The sequence below is a fragment of the Lissotriton vulgaris genome, chromosome 1_1 (genome assembly GCF_964263255.1).
Source record: "Lissotriton vulgaris chromosome 1_1, aLisVul1.2, whole genome shotgun sequence".
Taxonomy (NCBI): domain Eukaryota; kingdom Metazoa; phylum Chordata; class Amphibia; order Caudata; family Salamandridae; genus Lissotriton; species Lissotriton vulgaris.
The window spans coordinates 1,696,791,602-1,696,806,865 of NC_141685.1; the positions used below are offsets into that span (position 1 = coordinate 1,696,791,602).

General features: G+C 45.6%; 1 protein-coding gene across 2 annotated transcripts in view; it reads right to left on the reverse strand.

Annotated features, from left to right (window-relative positions):
• ANKRD16 (ankyrin repeat domain 16) overlaps positions 1-15,264 on the reverse strand; it is a 355,029-nt gene that overhangs the window by 131,381 nt on the left and 208,384 nt on the right. The window contains exon 2 of one of the 2 annotated variants that reach the window (XM_086918940.1): positions 8,063-9,275. The exons of the other annotated variant lie outside the window; for it this stretch is intronic. Coding sequence (XP_086775066.1) covers positions 8,063-8,544 — 482 coding nt within the window. The 5' untranslated portion in view covers positions 8,545-9,275. The remainder of the gene's footprint in view (positions 1-8,062; positions 9,276-15,264) is intronic. 2 annotated transcript variants of the gene reach the window in all.

Genomic DNA, 15,264 nt, shown 5'->3' on the forward strand with positions numbered 1-15,264 from the left:
ATGAACTGCCTCTACTGTTAAGTATATTGCACGAGAACGTTTCTCTACATCATTCCTACGGCTATTATGTGGTCAGGGTTTCTATCCGAGATGCGCGCCTAGAGGCGGTCATAAAGCAGATTGAATTGTCGGCAATCTGTCTTTTCTACTCGAGAGCTTTCAAAGGGCGATCCCATGCTCCCATCTCTACTAATCCCTCGTGTGGCACAGGTGATTTTCCAGACATTAAGTGATAGCTTTTCTGTTGTGAGAAATGCCAACGGCGCGTGAGCACAGCACCCGGGATAAACCCTCTCCCGAACAGCAGGGGAAGCGGAGAGGCTTTGATAAGAAGCTGAATGTCCTTGAAAAACAGCCCGACCCCAAAAGCCTGTGTGTACCTCAAATTTCTTCCAGGGAATAATGCATTGAGTAACAGTTTTTGTCCATAAGCATTTTGGTGAATATAGGGTAGCCACTGCAGTGTCAATGAGTACCTGCAGTGAAATCATGCATTCTATCCCTATTGTGAAGTGCCTATGTAGCCAAAAAAGTCATTTATGTGTGGAGAACAGAAGCAACACCGATACTAGAAGCCTTGCTCCCAGGAACAATCAATCAAATACCAATAGTTTTTTACTTTTAGGAATGAACTATCTTTACACAATTTTAGGCAGGTCTTACGGGGATACCAAGTTAGACAGGGATAGCTAAAATACATAGTAAGATGAAACTCCAAGGTTGGCAACAGAAAGGTATACTCAGACATTTATACAGAAGGGTGTGGCCCAGTGCTAGATAAGAGAATCCTAAAATGAAGCAAGTCACATTATGTGGTTGAAAGTTGATCTTCCCAGGTGACTTATCAGGCATGATGTATTATGGCGGTGATAAGACAGGCTCAGCTTCCTTTAGGCTGCTACTCTCTTCTAAGTTTGTATTAATCTAGGGAAGTACACATAGACATCGTTAGGGTCCCCTCTTTCCCTCTTGGATGAGGGCTGCTTGGGTGCCCTGTGGACATCCTGCCACGGGAAATTTTCTCCTGCAACTGATAAAAAAAAATAGAGGCACATTAACATTTTGAGCAATAATGGGACATGGTAGGAACTGGCGCACTACTTTTCGGTCTGTTAACAACTTTAACATAAGGGACCAACTTGACTATTAACTGGTCACTGAGATCCAGTTACTCTGATGCAGACTCTACTGGTCATTAGTGGCAAACCACCTGGCCACTTGTAGAAGTCGCAAAGGATTCCTTAATGAAGTATATTTGCAGACTTTGAATTGATATCCGGCTTATCTATCAATGAATCTAAATCTAATGCCTTTTTCTTTCATGCTCAAATACACCCAGAGTGCATTACTTTTGGAGAACTTAGGTTGCCTGTAACCCCCTACACTTTTAAATACCTGGGCATTAACGTATATCGTTCACAAGAGGACAAGCTGGAGGGCAACCTGGGTAAGGCCATCCAGGGATTACGATCGCAAGTAACTTTCTGGACCACATTGCCCTTATCGGCTATGGGCCGCGTGGCCTTATCCAAGATGATGGTACTTCCTCGCCTTGTGTATTACTTAAAAAATCTGCTGTTATTAATACCCGCAACGACGTTTAATACGCTTGACACTATCCTGATTCCTGATAGACTTGATATGGGGTATGGGAAGACGTCGAATAAGCCTTAAGAAACTCCAAATTAACACACAGGGAGGTGGCCTGGGAGCCCCAGATTTCAGGGCGTATTATTACGCATGCCAGGTTCAGTGGCTGTCCTACTGGGCTGCGGGGCGCAACTTGCAGGAAAATGTTTACACCTCCAGGCACATTGAGCAGGGAACGCTACATACTTTATTGTTGCCGCACAGTAAGGCGGCCCGGCGCTTTCACACCTACTTCAGATAGCACTACACTGTTGGTGAGCGGCGCTACGATATACCTCTAAGGGCGGCAGAACGCCGCTAACATTCCATTGAATGGGGTGCCATTGGCGAGCGGTAAGCTAACGCAAAGGGTGCTTGGACCCTGGTCGGCTGTGGGGGTGGAGACTATAGGGGCACTCTTTGGAGATGGGAAACTTATGGACCACGACGCTTTTACACGTGCCACCGGAGCGCCTGCCACATTATACATGACACAAGCCGCCCTGTTACATTATATTAAATGACAATGGGCCCACAGCTGGAGGAACTCCAGAAGAATGAACTTGTCAAAGCTCTATACTACATGGGACATGGAAGCCACCTCATTAAATGGTTGTACCTCAGTATCCGTACACATGCCCAAATCTCATTAGATGCCCTGTGGACACCATGGGTGACAGATCTAGGATGGGACTTAACGGACAGGGAGTGGGGGGACATACTTGAATTTCCGCTGAAAATATCACGCAATGCCAAGTTCAAGTTTATTCAATATGTGATTATATATTTGACCCCTCAAAGACTACACAGAATATATCCGGAAACGGCACATTACTGCCCCCGATGTAAATTACCTGAAGTGGATCTAATTCATATGGTGTGAACATGTGTATGCATTGGAGAGTTTTGGAGAGGGGTTACACGCATATTGGGGCACATAACCCGACTGCCCATGGGAAACACGGCCCTGGAGTTTATACTAGGTAGTCGTAGACGGACGAAATCCCAAAAGATTCAGCTCCATTTTCTGGACCTGCCGCTTACAGTGGCAACAAGGTCCATTACTATGCCCTGGAAGTCAACCAGAGCCCCCACCCTGTGCCTGTGGCATACTGAAGTCCTGAGATGGGCGAGAGCGGAAAGTGCGGCGCTGCATAGAGAGGAAGCCTGTGGTCTGAGGAAAACCCCAATCTCCTTGGACTGGGACATAATGGTGGAAGCATATAGGAATGTTAACCCGGACACTACCTTAGACATTCCAAGTATCCAATAATGACCGAACTACAACGGTATTACGCTTATTAGCTCCTGCAGTATATAGACGGAGCAGTGCGATCAGACACTACATGCTAAATTATTAAACTAGAAAGAGAAGCTCACTTGGTTATCACACTGCGTTACCAGAGCCGGACGGTATCAGGGTTGGGAATCAGAAGGGAGGAGGTGGGTGTTTTTGGGTGTTGCTATATTATAAGTATATTGTTAGGCAAACTGTATTTTAGATAGTGAGAAAGCACTGCATAGTTACTAATTATTGAGTGTAATGTCTCAGGTTAAACACGACGATGTGCCTTCCCTATCAATGGCTCACAACGATGTACGGAAGTTATGTGCAAAGTGATTGTATGCTTGGCAGAAGCCAGAGAAAGGAAAAAAACCCCAATAAAGTTTATTAAAAAAAGAAAAGGATTCCTTAATGAAGGAACGTTATTGTTTGGGTGAAATACCCATTTTACGGCTATCAGTCTTTATACCTTTTAGGCTTGACTCCTTCTATTCGAGAGCATCCATGGGTACCACAGGTGTCTAGACTGAAATAAAGCCAGTGTAACAGCATCCCCGATTTTATGCTATCATTCAGAAGCTTATTTTTTAGTGAGGGGGTCCACATGCTTTTCATGCTCTCAGAAGGGTGACTTGCAGGTTTCATAAACACATAAATTAAAGGCAGTATCGTTTACAATGCCAACAGATCAAAGTCTCTCAAATGCGAGACCTATTGCACTGCAAATGCTTGTCAATTGTACTGGTCTACATCACAAGCCCAGCTACCACAATACGCACTTCACTCACACAATCACAAACACATTCGTCACGGTCAGAGTAGACGAGGATCCCTTGGTCCTGACGAAATGCTGAGATCCTTGGACTTTAAACCGACATGAAACGTGTTGACCCCATTCACTGCACATATCGTAATTTGAGCTTGAGAGGTTATACATTTCTCCCATCTCAGCAAGTATTCTTTGAAATAATAGTATATATTTTGGACGACTCAAATGTTTCCTTTTATTTGCATTATATATCGTGCGACGTGCAACATCAGCGATTTGAAGTTTGTAAAGATTATTATAGGTAAAAATTGGATAATCATCAACAAAAACAAAAATGCCATGAATATTTGATAAGATGTATTGTACTCAAACTGAGGGTTCAATAAAGTTTAAAAAAAATTCTCCCATCTCCAGCCACAACTTTACAGTCCTTGTTAGGTCTCACCTAGCGACGCAGCGCATGCACTGCCCACCTTGGCGAGGCCTATAGTCGTCGGTTTCTCTGCCGAAGAGGTACAGGGAATGTGCATGCGTATAGACAGGAGATGTGCACTCCGTACGCGTGCACATCTCCTGTCTGGTGTGAATACAGCGTGCTCATGGCGTGCTTTCACTTTCCCTCCCTCCCATTTGCTTTCCTGGCCCATGCTGGGACAGGACAAGCCCAGGAACTAATGATGGCAATGCAGCCACCGGCAATTTTATTTCAGAGCAGCCCGGGCTGGCCAACTCACAGGGCACTGGGTGAGGGACAGGGCCTTGCTGCATCATGCAGTCAGGAGACCGCGGTCACTGTATATGTTTCACGCCGCTTCCGTCAGCATGCCTCCTGCAGGTCCACCCGTAGGGTTCACTCTGACGTGGGGTCCACTCACGGCCGACGGACACTGCCCCATCCTTACAGTACAGCAAAGGCACTGGTATATTAAGAAATATAGCCTGAGAGGCGGGGCATTGCTTGTGTGTCCGTCCATCCGGGGCTGTGTCTGTCGGTCCTGTCCGTGCCACCTCCCGTGGTCTGTCCGTGCCCCCCAGTGCTGTGTGTAGGCTTCCCCCTCTCTCCTATTTGTGACCCCCGTCTCTGTTCTGCGGCCCCGGGTGAGCCCGGCTTAGGGAAGGCAGGATGTCAGTGGCCGGGCTGAAGAAGCTGTTTTATAAAGCAAGCCAGGTAAGGGATGGGACAGAGGGGCGCCGGGGGGTGCCAGCCCTGGGGCAGAGGGACAGGCAAGTGGGCTGTCGGGGAATGCTCATGTGCACGGGACGTAGGCTGGGAGAGGGGGTGCCAGCAGGGGAGCAGAATCAGGGGTACAGGAAGGGGCATACGTAGGGACAGATGTTATGGATTGGCGAGTGGGTACCAGCATGAAGCTGAGACTGGACATCAGGAGGACGTATGGTGGAGCTGAGGGTGCCAGCATAAAATCAACGGCTGGGTGCATCGCATAGGACAAAGGCTCGGGGTGGGCAAGTCACCACCTTAGTGACAACATCTCGGGTCAAGCCTGAAATAAAAGCCTCAAGTCAATGGTGGTGGCAAGGCACTAAATATATCTAGACAGCTGTGCCAGCTGCATGATGTGGCCTTAAAAAGACAAGTGGGAATCTGGCCTACACACTAAGTATCTTATGAGTCGCTCAACAGGTGATGTATCAATGTATGACCACCTTTCTACATGCCTAAAATTTGAGGACTTATTTTTTTTATCAGTTTCACTTTCAATGCGTTCGACTTCGTGGGTGCACTGAGTGACATTTACTAAATGTATACACTTAGGTTTAATAGAGGAATCTGTGACAGCGTTGGCATAATCGAGGCAACAAGCTCATTTATGTTGTCATCCTCCTAAATGTCTATAGTAGTACAGTTAGATGCGAGCAAACATCCTAGTCCATTAAACTATATTTTTTGTTACTATAGCGTGCATTCTGATCAGAATCACTTCAACCTATTACTCGGTTCAGGAAAACAAGCCACTTAAAGTTAAAGTGGTTTACCCAGAACGGCAAAGTTTGGCCAAGCGTGAAGCTGGTAGTTCAGTTCAGGTTTCCAAGTTACAAAGCAAGCTATTAAAGCAGAAGTGTTTTTCTCCTGTGTCTAGGTTTGCAGGAAATAGCAATGCTTTGTGGATAGTTTGTCCCCCGAGGGCTTCCTTACTGCACTCCGTCAACAAAGCCGATTGGCAGTGTATAGAGATCACTTTCTAAATCCATTTTAGTATGTGAAGGGGAATGTGAATCAATTGTGAAAAGGGGCAAAGCGGGCAGAAAACAAAATGAATATCTGCAGCTTTAGTACACATCACACTACTTGGATTAAGCAGGTGTCATTGTCGTTATTCATTGTATAAACATGAGGCAAGAAGTCCTAAGTCGCGTCAATAAAATACAAGGGCCTGTGTAACGTCATCAGCTGAACTGCTAACTCTCTACTCGTTATCTCTTTATTAGTCTGTTGAATTTAAAAGTGTTTTTTCAGTAAACGCAATAAGACACGTTTAGAGAGTTATGTATTCCAATAGTGCATTTGAGGATCTCTCTTTTGGTTAACAGGAGGCTGAATACGTATCATTGTTTACAAAGCTGCATTATGGTGGAGAGAGAAAAAGCAGTGCCACATATTGGCTGTGGCTCTGCGTTTCAGTGGTACCCGAAGCCAGAAACTTGCTTTAACCACGCTTCAAGCTTTCTTTGCTCACCCACTTATATTGCTCACCAGCATATAGAGACATAGGTCGTTGAGCGCTTGGGTAGATTGATACGAAGAGGCTGGATGGTATCATGACTGGGTCTTTGGGAATAAGGCTTGTTGGGTGGACAGGGGAAGTTGGTCAGCGCCAGCCTTGGATGGAGGTTTGTATCCATATCCACATATGAGAAGCTGAGGTGGGCTGACAAGGAGAGGGCACGGTGTAACTGCACGGGATGGGGCTAACCTGAGTGTATCGTCTATCATGAGGACAAAGCAATGGCCAGCATGTTGCAGAGGATGTGTTTAGTATCTTGTTGAGGCGGAGGGAAAGGATGGTGCCAGGATAAGTCAGTAGCTGAAGTGTGCGTTGGTATGGAAGATGCTCTTTGATACCACTGTTGGCACATGGACTGCACAAGCATGCATTTGAGTGGAGACTTGTGAAACCTCTTTATGATGCCATTGTTTGGAAATCAGAATTCAAGATAATTTTTAATAGAGGTAGGATGCAGCAGCATAAACCCTGCCTGGGGTGGCATCAGCATGATAGGCATGTGCCAAATGGCTGTGGTGGCACATGCCTAGAGGCAGATGTGGTGGACAGCCTACACCAGGGTAACCTGAAAAGGCTAATAGCCACGTTTTATGTTGACTGGTGAAGTGAACATTTGGACTTGTGCCATTTGGACTCAAGAATGGGTGCAGCTCTTTGCTTATCAGAAAGTGAGCTGAAAATATATTTATTGTCTTCTGTTTTATCCATTTAAAGCAAAAACAAAAGTTACTTCCATTTTCGCTTTGTGAATCTGTTTTGTCTGTCAAGTCAAGTCAAGAAAGCTTTATTCGATTGTAGGTAAACAATCATAAAAGCACAATAGCAGCATTTCATACATGTTAAAATTCATATAAAATACATTAAAATAAATCAAGTTAATAAAACATTATTAAACTTTACAAGCTTTCCTGACATTCAAAAGAGTGACATTTAAAATAGAGACAGTTGTTTTCTTAGACACAGAACTTTTTTCAAGAAAGTGACCGTCCTAAAAACAATGTTTACGTTGTGTAGTTGTTGTAGTGCCAGGAAGCCGCTTGGCCGCAGTGCGCTTTAGAAATTTCTTTTTCATTTCATTTCATTTCATTTCAGTGCCAGAAGAGCAGGTGGACATTGGCGAAGCCCAAACTGTTTTAACACAGGGACTATACTCGTTCTTCTGGCATTAGAATAATATTTACAAAAAAGAATAACGTGGATCAATGTCTGCTTGGCGATTTTATCACAGGGGCACAACTGTAAGGTTTGGGACCAGTCATTCACTTTGGGCAGGGTAACTAATCTGAAAAATATTCCCAAGCGGAAGCGGGTTAAAAGGAACCTGTCTAAATCACTCAAGACCAAGATGAGATAGGGTTCAATGTTAAAAGTGGTTAAAATCTGTTGGTTGTGTAGGACTGTTGGTTTTACAATTTCAATTGAAAGCCTAGCGGAGTCTAGTAGAGACAAGCTCTTTATTTTGGGGGGCGTGGCCAACTACCAGGCATGGAGGACGTGAGCTGAAAGAGCTCCGTCTCCTGCCCTGACAATTAGCTAAAATATCCTGGGAATCCCTGGACCTGCGAGGCTGGGTCATCTCGCGTTGTACTGCGGAACCCCTTCGGACCACGTAACTGAGCTTTAAACACACAATACCTGGAAGAAGACACTGGGCTCTGTGCTCCTTCTGGACAGCCGGCGGCATGGAGCGGTGAGGGGCGGAGTCGCGTATGCTGCATGGCGGCTTCGTCGCGACTGACAGCCTCAACAGTATTTATGGCGCTTCTAGTGCGATACCGGCGTGAAGACTGAAGTTGCGGCTCCCGCTCGGAGGTGCTTGAGGCGGCGACCAGGGTGAGAGGGTATATTACCAATCTGCCGCCATAGGGCTGCGGCAGCCGAGGGCAAGATGGCGGATGTTTTTGGCCACGCCCGAGATCAGCGTATATGATGACAAAGAATAAAGGCACCAGCATGTGGGCAGTCGAGGATCGGAGGCACCCTGGTGAGGGAACAAGCATGGTCGAGAGCTGACAGAGCTGGCATGCGTGGTGATGGCGGATGCTTCGCCCCCTTTTTCTCCCGATTGGAACGCGAGTGCTGTGATGAAGGAGCGTTGAGTGGAACACTATCGGCATTTTAGGGTGGGTGCTCCTGATACTATGCTGAATGTTATTATATTCCGTCACATCGGAATATCACCCTCTGTATGGCACTGTGTTGAGACCTGGGGATACATGCCTCTCCTTCCTGTATTGTATGCAGCGCTGCTGGGTGGTTAGCCTAAGAACAATTGCACATCTGCTCATCATGCTTGGCCCCCTCACGAGGTGAGCGCGGTGACGCTCTTCGCCTATGACCTACCCTGGTTGTAAGAGGACGCCCACAACTGCGTTGAAGGGACAGTGTGGTTCTCACTGATAGGTCTGTTCTGGCAGATGCTGATACCGGCGACTGATCATCACTGTCTGCGCCCACGGAGAGTGTGTTACCACAAACAAGAAACATATGTCTGCCTGTGGAACCTAGGCCTCTGGATATAAATTGTATCCGCAAAGGAGGTCTGTTCTGGCAGATGCTGATATAAAGGCGACTGACGATCTTTGGCTGTGCCCACGGAGAGTGTGAAATGTAACTCACACTTGGCAGTGAACCGTCTAATGCTTCGGACAATGATGTGATACCCCCTACGGGTACGGATCGCCATGATGCCAAACTGGATTTGATTTTGAAAGAAATAAGAGACTCACGAACGGCACTGGAGACATGCATGAGCACGATGTCTACTAATCTTGGCTACTACAGGCGGACCATAAAAAGTTGGCGGACAAGGTCAAATCAAACAAGCTGTCGCTGGACGATCTAATACCTGTTATGGCTGTCTTTTTGCTAGCTCTTTGGAGAAGGAGAATGATGGAGAGTGACTCCAGCCTATCACCCCCATAGCATAGGGAGTAGGTCGATAGACAGGGACCCTGTCTTACATACATAAGGGCATTTTCGTATTATTTTCCTTAGAGTAAGGCTTATGAATTTAAGTTAGGGGATAGATATATAAATATTAGTCATGATTCGCTCATTTGCTAACATGCTGAGCTGTTTTTCATGGAACTATGCACATTATGGGCTCTGTAGGCCTTAAACGAGACAGACTCCATTTTGCTTTTTGCCTGGTAGCTCGAGAAGGCCTTCTAGGTCAAGTGTAATGTTTTAGTTTCAAGCTGTTGTTCGCTTGGAGAGAACCGGTTCAGGCTGACCCTTATCGAAGGAATGTATTTTTCTCCACTCCGAAGACACAACTTCAGGCCGGCCGGCTGGGAAAGTGTCCTTGGTACGGGGAGGTACAAGAATTTGGTGGGCGGCAGGTTACTGGCCGTAAATTTCCATGAAGGAACGGGCTTTGATATTAGCGAAGGTGTTAGTCAGTTTGTCAGTTAGTCCGTAGGCGGCATCTAGCCGTTAGCATCTCTGCTATTATTCATCTCATGGTGGACAGTCGCCATCTTTGAAGTCCGAGAAAGATTTAAGACCGAAACTCTCTGGGAAAGACTGAACGAGAAGTAGCGCGGAGCCCACTGACACAGAGAGAGAGAGAGACGGTAGCTAATAATCAGCAAGGTTCCAGTGCCCTGGAAGCAAGCAGACGAGGTTGAGCCTAGCGGTGCAGACGTGTACTTGTGACGGCTGGGGGTGACTGCAAGGAGAGCCAGGACACAGAGACGAGAAGGGAACCTAGATGACTGCCGAGTCCAGATTTCATATTAACCAGGTGATGTCCGTCCATTGCTCATAGATTGTGCACTCTAATCTTTATCTTTTTCTTTGCAAAAGTTATGCCGCATAGTAATGTGATTTGTGTTTATTGTTAATAAATACCCTAATTCATATAGAATTATCGTGTACCTGGTGCTTATGTTCAATCTTGGTAAACCGCACTTCTAGTCAGGAACTGTTTGGGTGAACGGATGAGAAATCCCGATCAGGTAAATGGTGATTGAATAAGAAGGGAGTGGGTGGACCTTCGATGTCAAGAGCAGGGAGTACACTATACAATCTGGAACCTTATTCAAAGTTATTATTGTAGTTCTATTCCAAGTAGACCACTGAGATAATACCCTAAATAATGGTTCATAGGAATGTGGTCGTCGTTGATATGCGGCGTTAGTGAGAACGTTGGGTGGGAGACCAACGCTTATACCCACTGGATTGTGGCTTGAATAAGTGAGGACGCCAGGGAGGATACTGGCGTGTAGTTTCGCAGGATTGCGAACAGTTTGGAAAAGGGAGCATTGGGTTCTGCAGGCCCATGTGTAGACACACCGGATTGTGTGTCAGATCTGCCCTAGGGTAGAACGGTCTGGGTCGGGGTGGCCGCGAGACCAACTGATGTGAATAAGATATTGTAGAAAATCCGTACATACATATATATATATATATTGTCATTCCCCATCCTTAGGTGCAACCTGTATATTTATCTGTATATCTACTCATTGTGAATATGATCTGAGGAGGGAAGGTGAGTACGTTTTGGCTGGGTCACAGGGGCCCCTGGGGGCTGATCCCATCTAAACAGAAAATCCAGCCATTACATCTGGCGTCACAAACTGTTTACGAAGCCTGTGTGCATTGTGTTGTTTTAATCTTGTTAATTTGCGCTCGGCTTGTACGTATAAAATTTTGTTTATAATTGTGTATATAATTTTTTGCGTGTCATTATGTTTGCGAAAAAATCATCGTCGGTTTTCAAATTACCGATTCAGATTCCCGGCTGGGAGTCTACGCCTTACGAGGCTTTGGCCCGTGAGTGGGCTGATTCTACTGGTTTGAGTGAAAATTGGTCTTCATGCTTGGAGCAGGCGGAGCCTGCTGATGTGGTTTCGTGCCTACAGAAAGCGCCAGTAGTGAAAGGTGATGAGCTTCCTATTTTAGGACGCAGAGGGTGGATTGTTCTTAATGCATACAGAATATTGCATGAGAGGTTTGTTCAACTACAGAAACAGTTTAAAGATTCGGAAGGACAGTGTGTTGAGTTGCAAAATGCGCACACTTTGTTGCGTTGTCAAAATAAATTGCTTGCCGATAAACTTGAAACATATCAGACCATTGCCGAAAGAGCTGCGGTCCGTATTGCACGATACAAATATAAACATCGTCGTGGACGTGTGTCTTCCCGCAAAGTGCGTATGGTTGTAGCAAAAGCTGGAATGGATTGGAACCCTGATGAGTGGGACGGTAATATCTGGGATTCTCATACTTCTGACTCCTCGGCAGAGGAGGGTGACAAGCGCGAGTCTTCTCGCTCCGGACGTGATTGTAAATCTGCTTCATGTATTGATTCAACTCCCGATTGTGACCGTGCTCGTTCTTCCCGTGCGGATGACGTAGCTTGTCCTGATTGTGCTGTTAAATCTAATATGCGGGCTTCCTCGGAAGCTCTTCCCGCAGTTTCCGCTCACCCGATTTTTCGACGAAAATTACAACAGGCCCCTGGTAATCCGGGTGGTATACCTCTTGATTGTATGGAAGATTTTACTCAGCAGGAGGTTAGTGACATTCTGCAACGATTTCGACAACGGCCTGGTGAGGCCTTGCTTACCTGGATGGTGCGTCTCTATGAGCTTGGCGCTGCCGGTATTATGCTCGATGCTGTTGATTGCTTACGATTTTGCTCTTTGAGTTCTGATTCTACGATTCAGGATCATTTTCGGAATTACAATGGTGCTGGTCAAATTTCTTTGCTCCAGCTTGCGTCTGACGGCTGTAATCATAAATATCCAACTGAATCTGATTGGCCTACTGATGAAAAACCTTGGTACACTCTGCGCGATGCGTCGCAACGTTTGAAAGAGGAAGTCATGAAAACGTGTATCTTCCTTAGTACTGCTGACAAGTTATTGGATGGTCTTTTAACATCTTCTGTGCGTAATCGCATTATCCGTTCTTCTCCTATTGCTTATAAGCAGGTCATGATGACGTTATTGATTAACCAAACTGGCAACCCTTTGTCTGTTGTGCTTGAGTCTGTTCGTCAGCTTGGTGAGCTGGGTGAATGGTTTAAACCTGAAAGACAATCTCGACCTGAGGGTCGTACTGGTGGGGACTATAAGTTCTCTAGACGTGACATGTTTCTTGCTCTCATTGCTGATGGTGTCAAAAGAGAAGACATTGATGGCGAGCCTAATAATCGCTTATGGGACATGTTTCGTAAGCGTGGTTTGGATCGAAAGGAGGGTGCCCGTCGTGTGCGAAAAAATGAGTATGATCGTGGTTCGGATGACAGTGGTGATGAGAGACGACGTGTGAATTCTGATCGCCGTGATGATCGGCGCCATGACCGTGATGGATCCCCTCGTCGTCATGATGGGAGGGGGAGAGAGGATGATCGTGAGAGGGGAAGAGATGATCGTGGTTCTAGCAGACGTCGAGATGCAAGGAGTTATTCCCCTGATGTAAGAAATAGGGAGGATCGTAACAGACTCCCTGAACGCAACTCACTACTTTTTGAACCTGACACTAATCCGTTTCGTACTGGAGACGGATATGAACAAGACATTCTAATACCAAAGAAAACTGAGAACATTTACCCTGATTTGTCTTGGTTGACAGATCGCAGGAAAAATGAATAGGAAATAGGTCAAGCTCCGGTACGCAAGTGGGCCCACAGAGATTACAGACCCTATGTAGATATTGAGATTTTTTGGAAACATCGTAATATCCAAAGGGCCCGAGCGTTGGTTGATACTGGGGCGGAGGCCACTTTAATTCATGGTAAGTCGAGAAAATTTAATGGACAGTCTTTTACAATTACCGGTCTGGGTGGTAAAGAGACACCCGCAGTTCAAACTGCACTCGAAATTAAAATTGGTAGAATTCCTCGTAGAGAATACTCTGTGTTGGTTGTGCCACTTTTGGAATACATTATTGGAATTGACATTTTGAAAGGTATGACTTTGCATTTGGATGATGGGTACTATCAATTTGGTACACAACAGTACATTTCGACCAGACCCGTACGGGTTGGCCGTTTACGCATGCCACCTATTAAAATACCTTTAGCAACGAAAGTGATTTCTCAAAAGCAATATCGCATCCCAGGTGGTCATGAAGAAATTACCGCTACTATTCAGGATTTGGTTGACGCAGGAGTCATTACTCCGGTCACATCTGCTTGGAATAATCCCGTTTGGCCCGTGCGCAAAAGTGACAACTCTTGGCGCATGACTGTTGATTATCGAGAATTGAATAAACATACACCTAAATTGACTGTTGCAGTGCCTGACATTGTCACACTGATTCAGAGAATTCAAAAGCATCCAGGTACATGGTATGCTTCCATTGATATTGCTAATGCGTTCTTTTCAATACCAATTGCCCCCGAATGTCAGGAACAGTTCAGTTTTACATGGAATGGACGTCAAATGACGTTCCGGAGTCTTCCTCAAGGCTATGTACATAGTCCTACAATCTGTCACCGGCTGGTGGCGGAGCATTTGTCTGAAGTACCCACGAATCCACAAGTTCAGATTTGTCATTATATTGACGACATTCTGATTCAAGGTGAAACGCAAGACCAGGTACAGTCCCATTTAGATAACATCATTGATTGTTTGCGAGCGAAAGGCTGGGAAATTAATCCTGATAAATTACAAACTCCATCCCAAACTGTAAAATTTCTAGGAATTAATTGGCATGAGGGTCACAGAGAAGTGATTCCACAGGTTAAACGAAAAATTCTTGATTTTGCTGTTCCCAGAAACAGGAAAGAAGCGCAATGCTTTATTGGATTGTTTGGATTTTGGCGTCAGCATATTCCCCATTTGAGTCAAATCTTGGCTCCACTGTATCGAGTCACTCGTAAAAAGAATGCGTTTGAATGGGGTGAACCTCAACAGACTGCTTTTAATTTGGCTAAAGAAGCTATTCAGTATGCTTTGGATTTGTGGCCCGTGAGTGATGGCGATGTGGATTTGAATGTGTCCGTGGAAGGCCTGTATGCCAATTGGAGTTTGTGGCAAAAGCAGGGCAGACAAAAAGTGCCATTAGGTTTTTGGACCAAAAAGTTACCCGAGGCTGGTGAGCATTACTCACCTTTTGAAAAACAGTTGCTTGCTTGTTATTGGGCTCTGGTAGATACCGAGCAATTGACCCTAGGCCATGCTGTGATTTTGAGGCCCGAAATTCCCATTATGCAGTGGGTTTTGAGTTCACCAAAGTCCCATCGAATTGGACATGCTCAGGAGGCTAGTGTAATTAAATGGAAATGGTACATTCAGGACAGGGCACGTGTGGGTCCGAAAGGTGTGGCGGTTTTACATGAGCGAGTGGCGCAGGCGCCCTCCAATGAGGCTGAAAGTGAGTGTTCGGTTCCCGTAGTGCAGGAGTCTCCCGTGAAGTGGGGTAAATCATTTGATGATCTGTCCGCGGAGGATAGAAAACATGTGTGGTTTACGGATGGTTCTGCGAAGTTCATTGGTGACAAAAGACATTGGAAAGCTGTTTCATACAACCCGATTACACAGAAATTGTTGAGTACAACTGGAGATGGTAAGAGTAGCCAATATGCTGAACTCTATGCGGTTTACCAGGTTTTGAAACAGGAACTACCAGGTACATGTCATATTTTCACTGATTCCTGGTCCACTGCAAATGGACTAGCGGTGTGGCTGCCTACATGGCATTCTCATAATTGGGAATTGCATTCCAAGGAGCTGTGGGGCAAAGAGCTATGGCAAGAAATTTGGGAATTGCTCCCGCAGAGTACTGTAACAATCTTTCACGTGGATGCTCATACTCCAATTGACTCCCTTGACAAATTTTTTCATAATATTGCAGATGAACAGTCTAAAATTTCTGAGGCA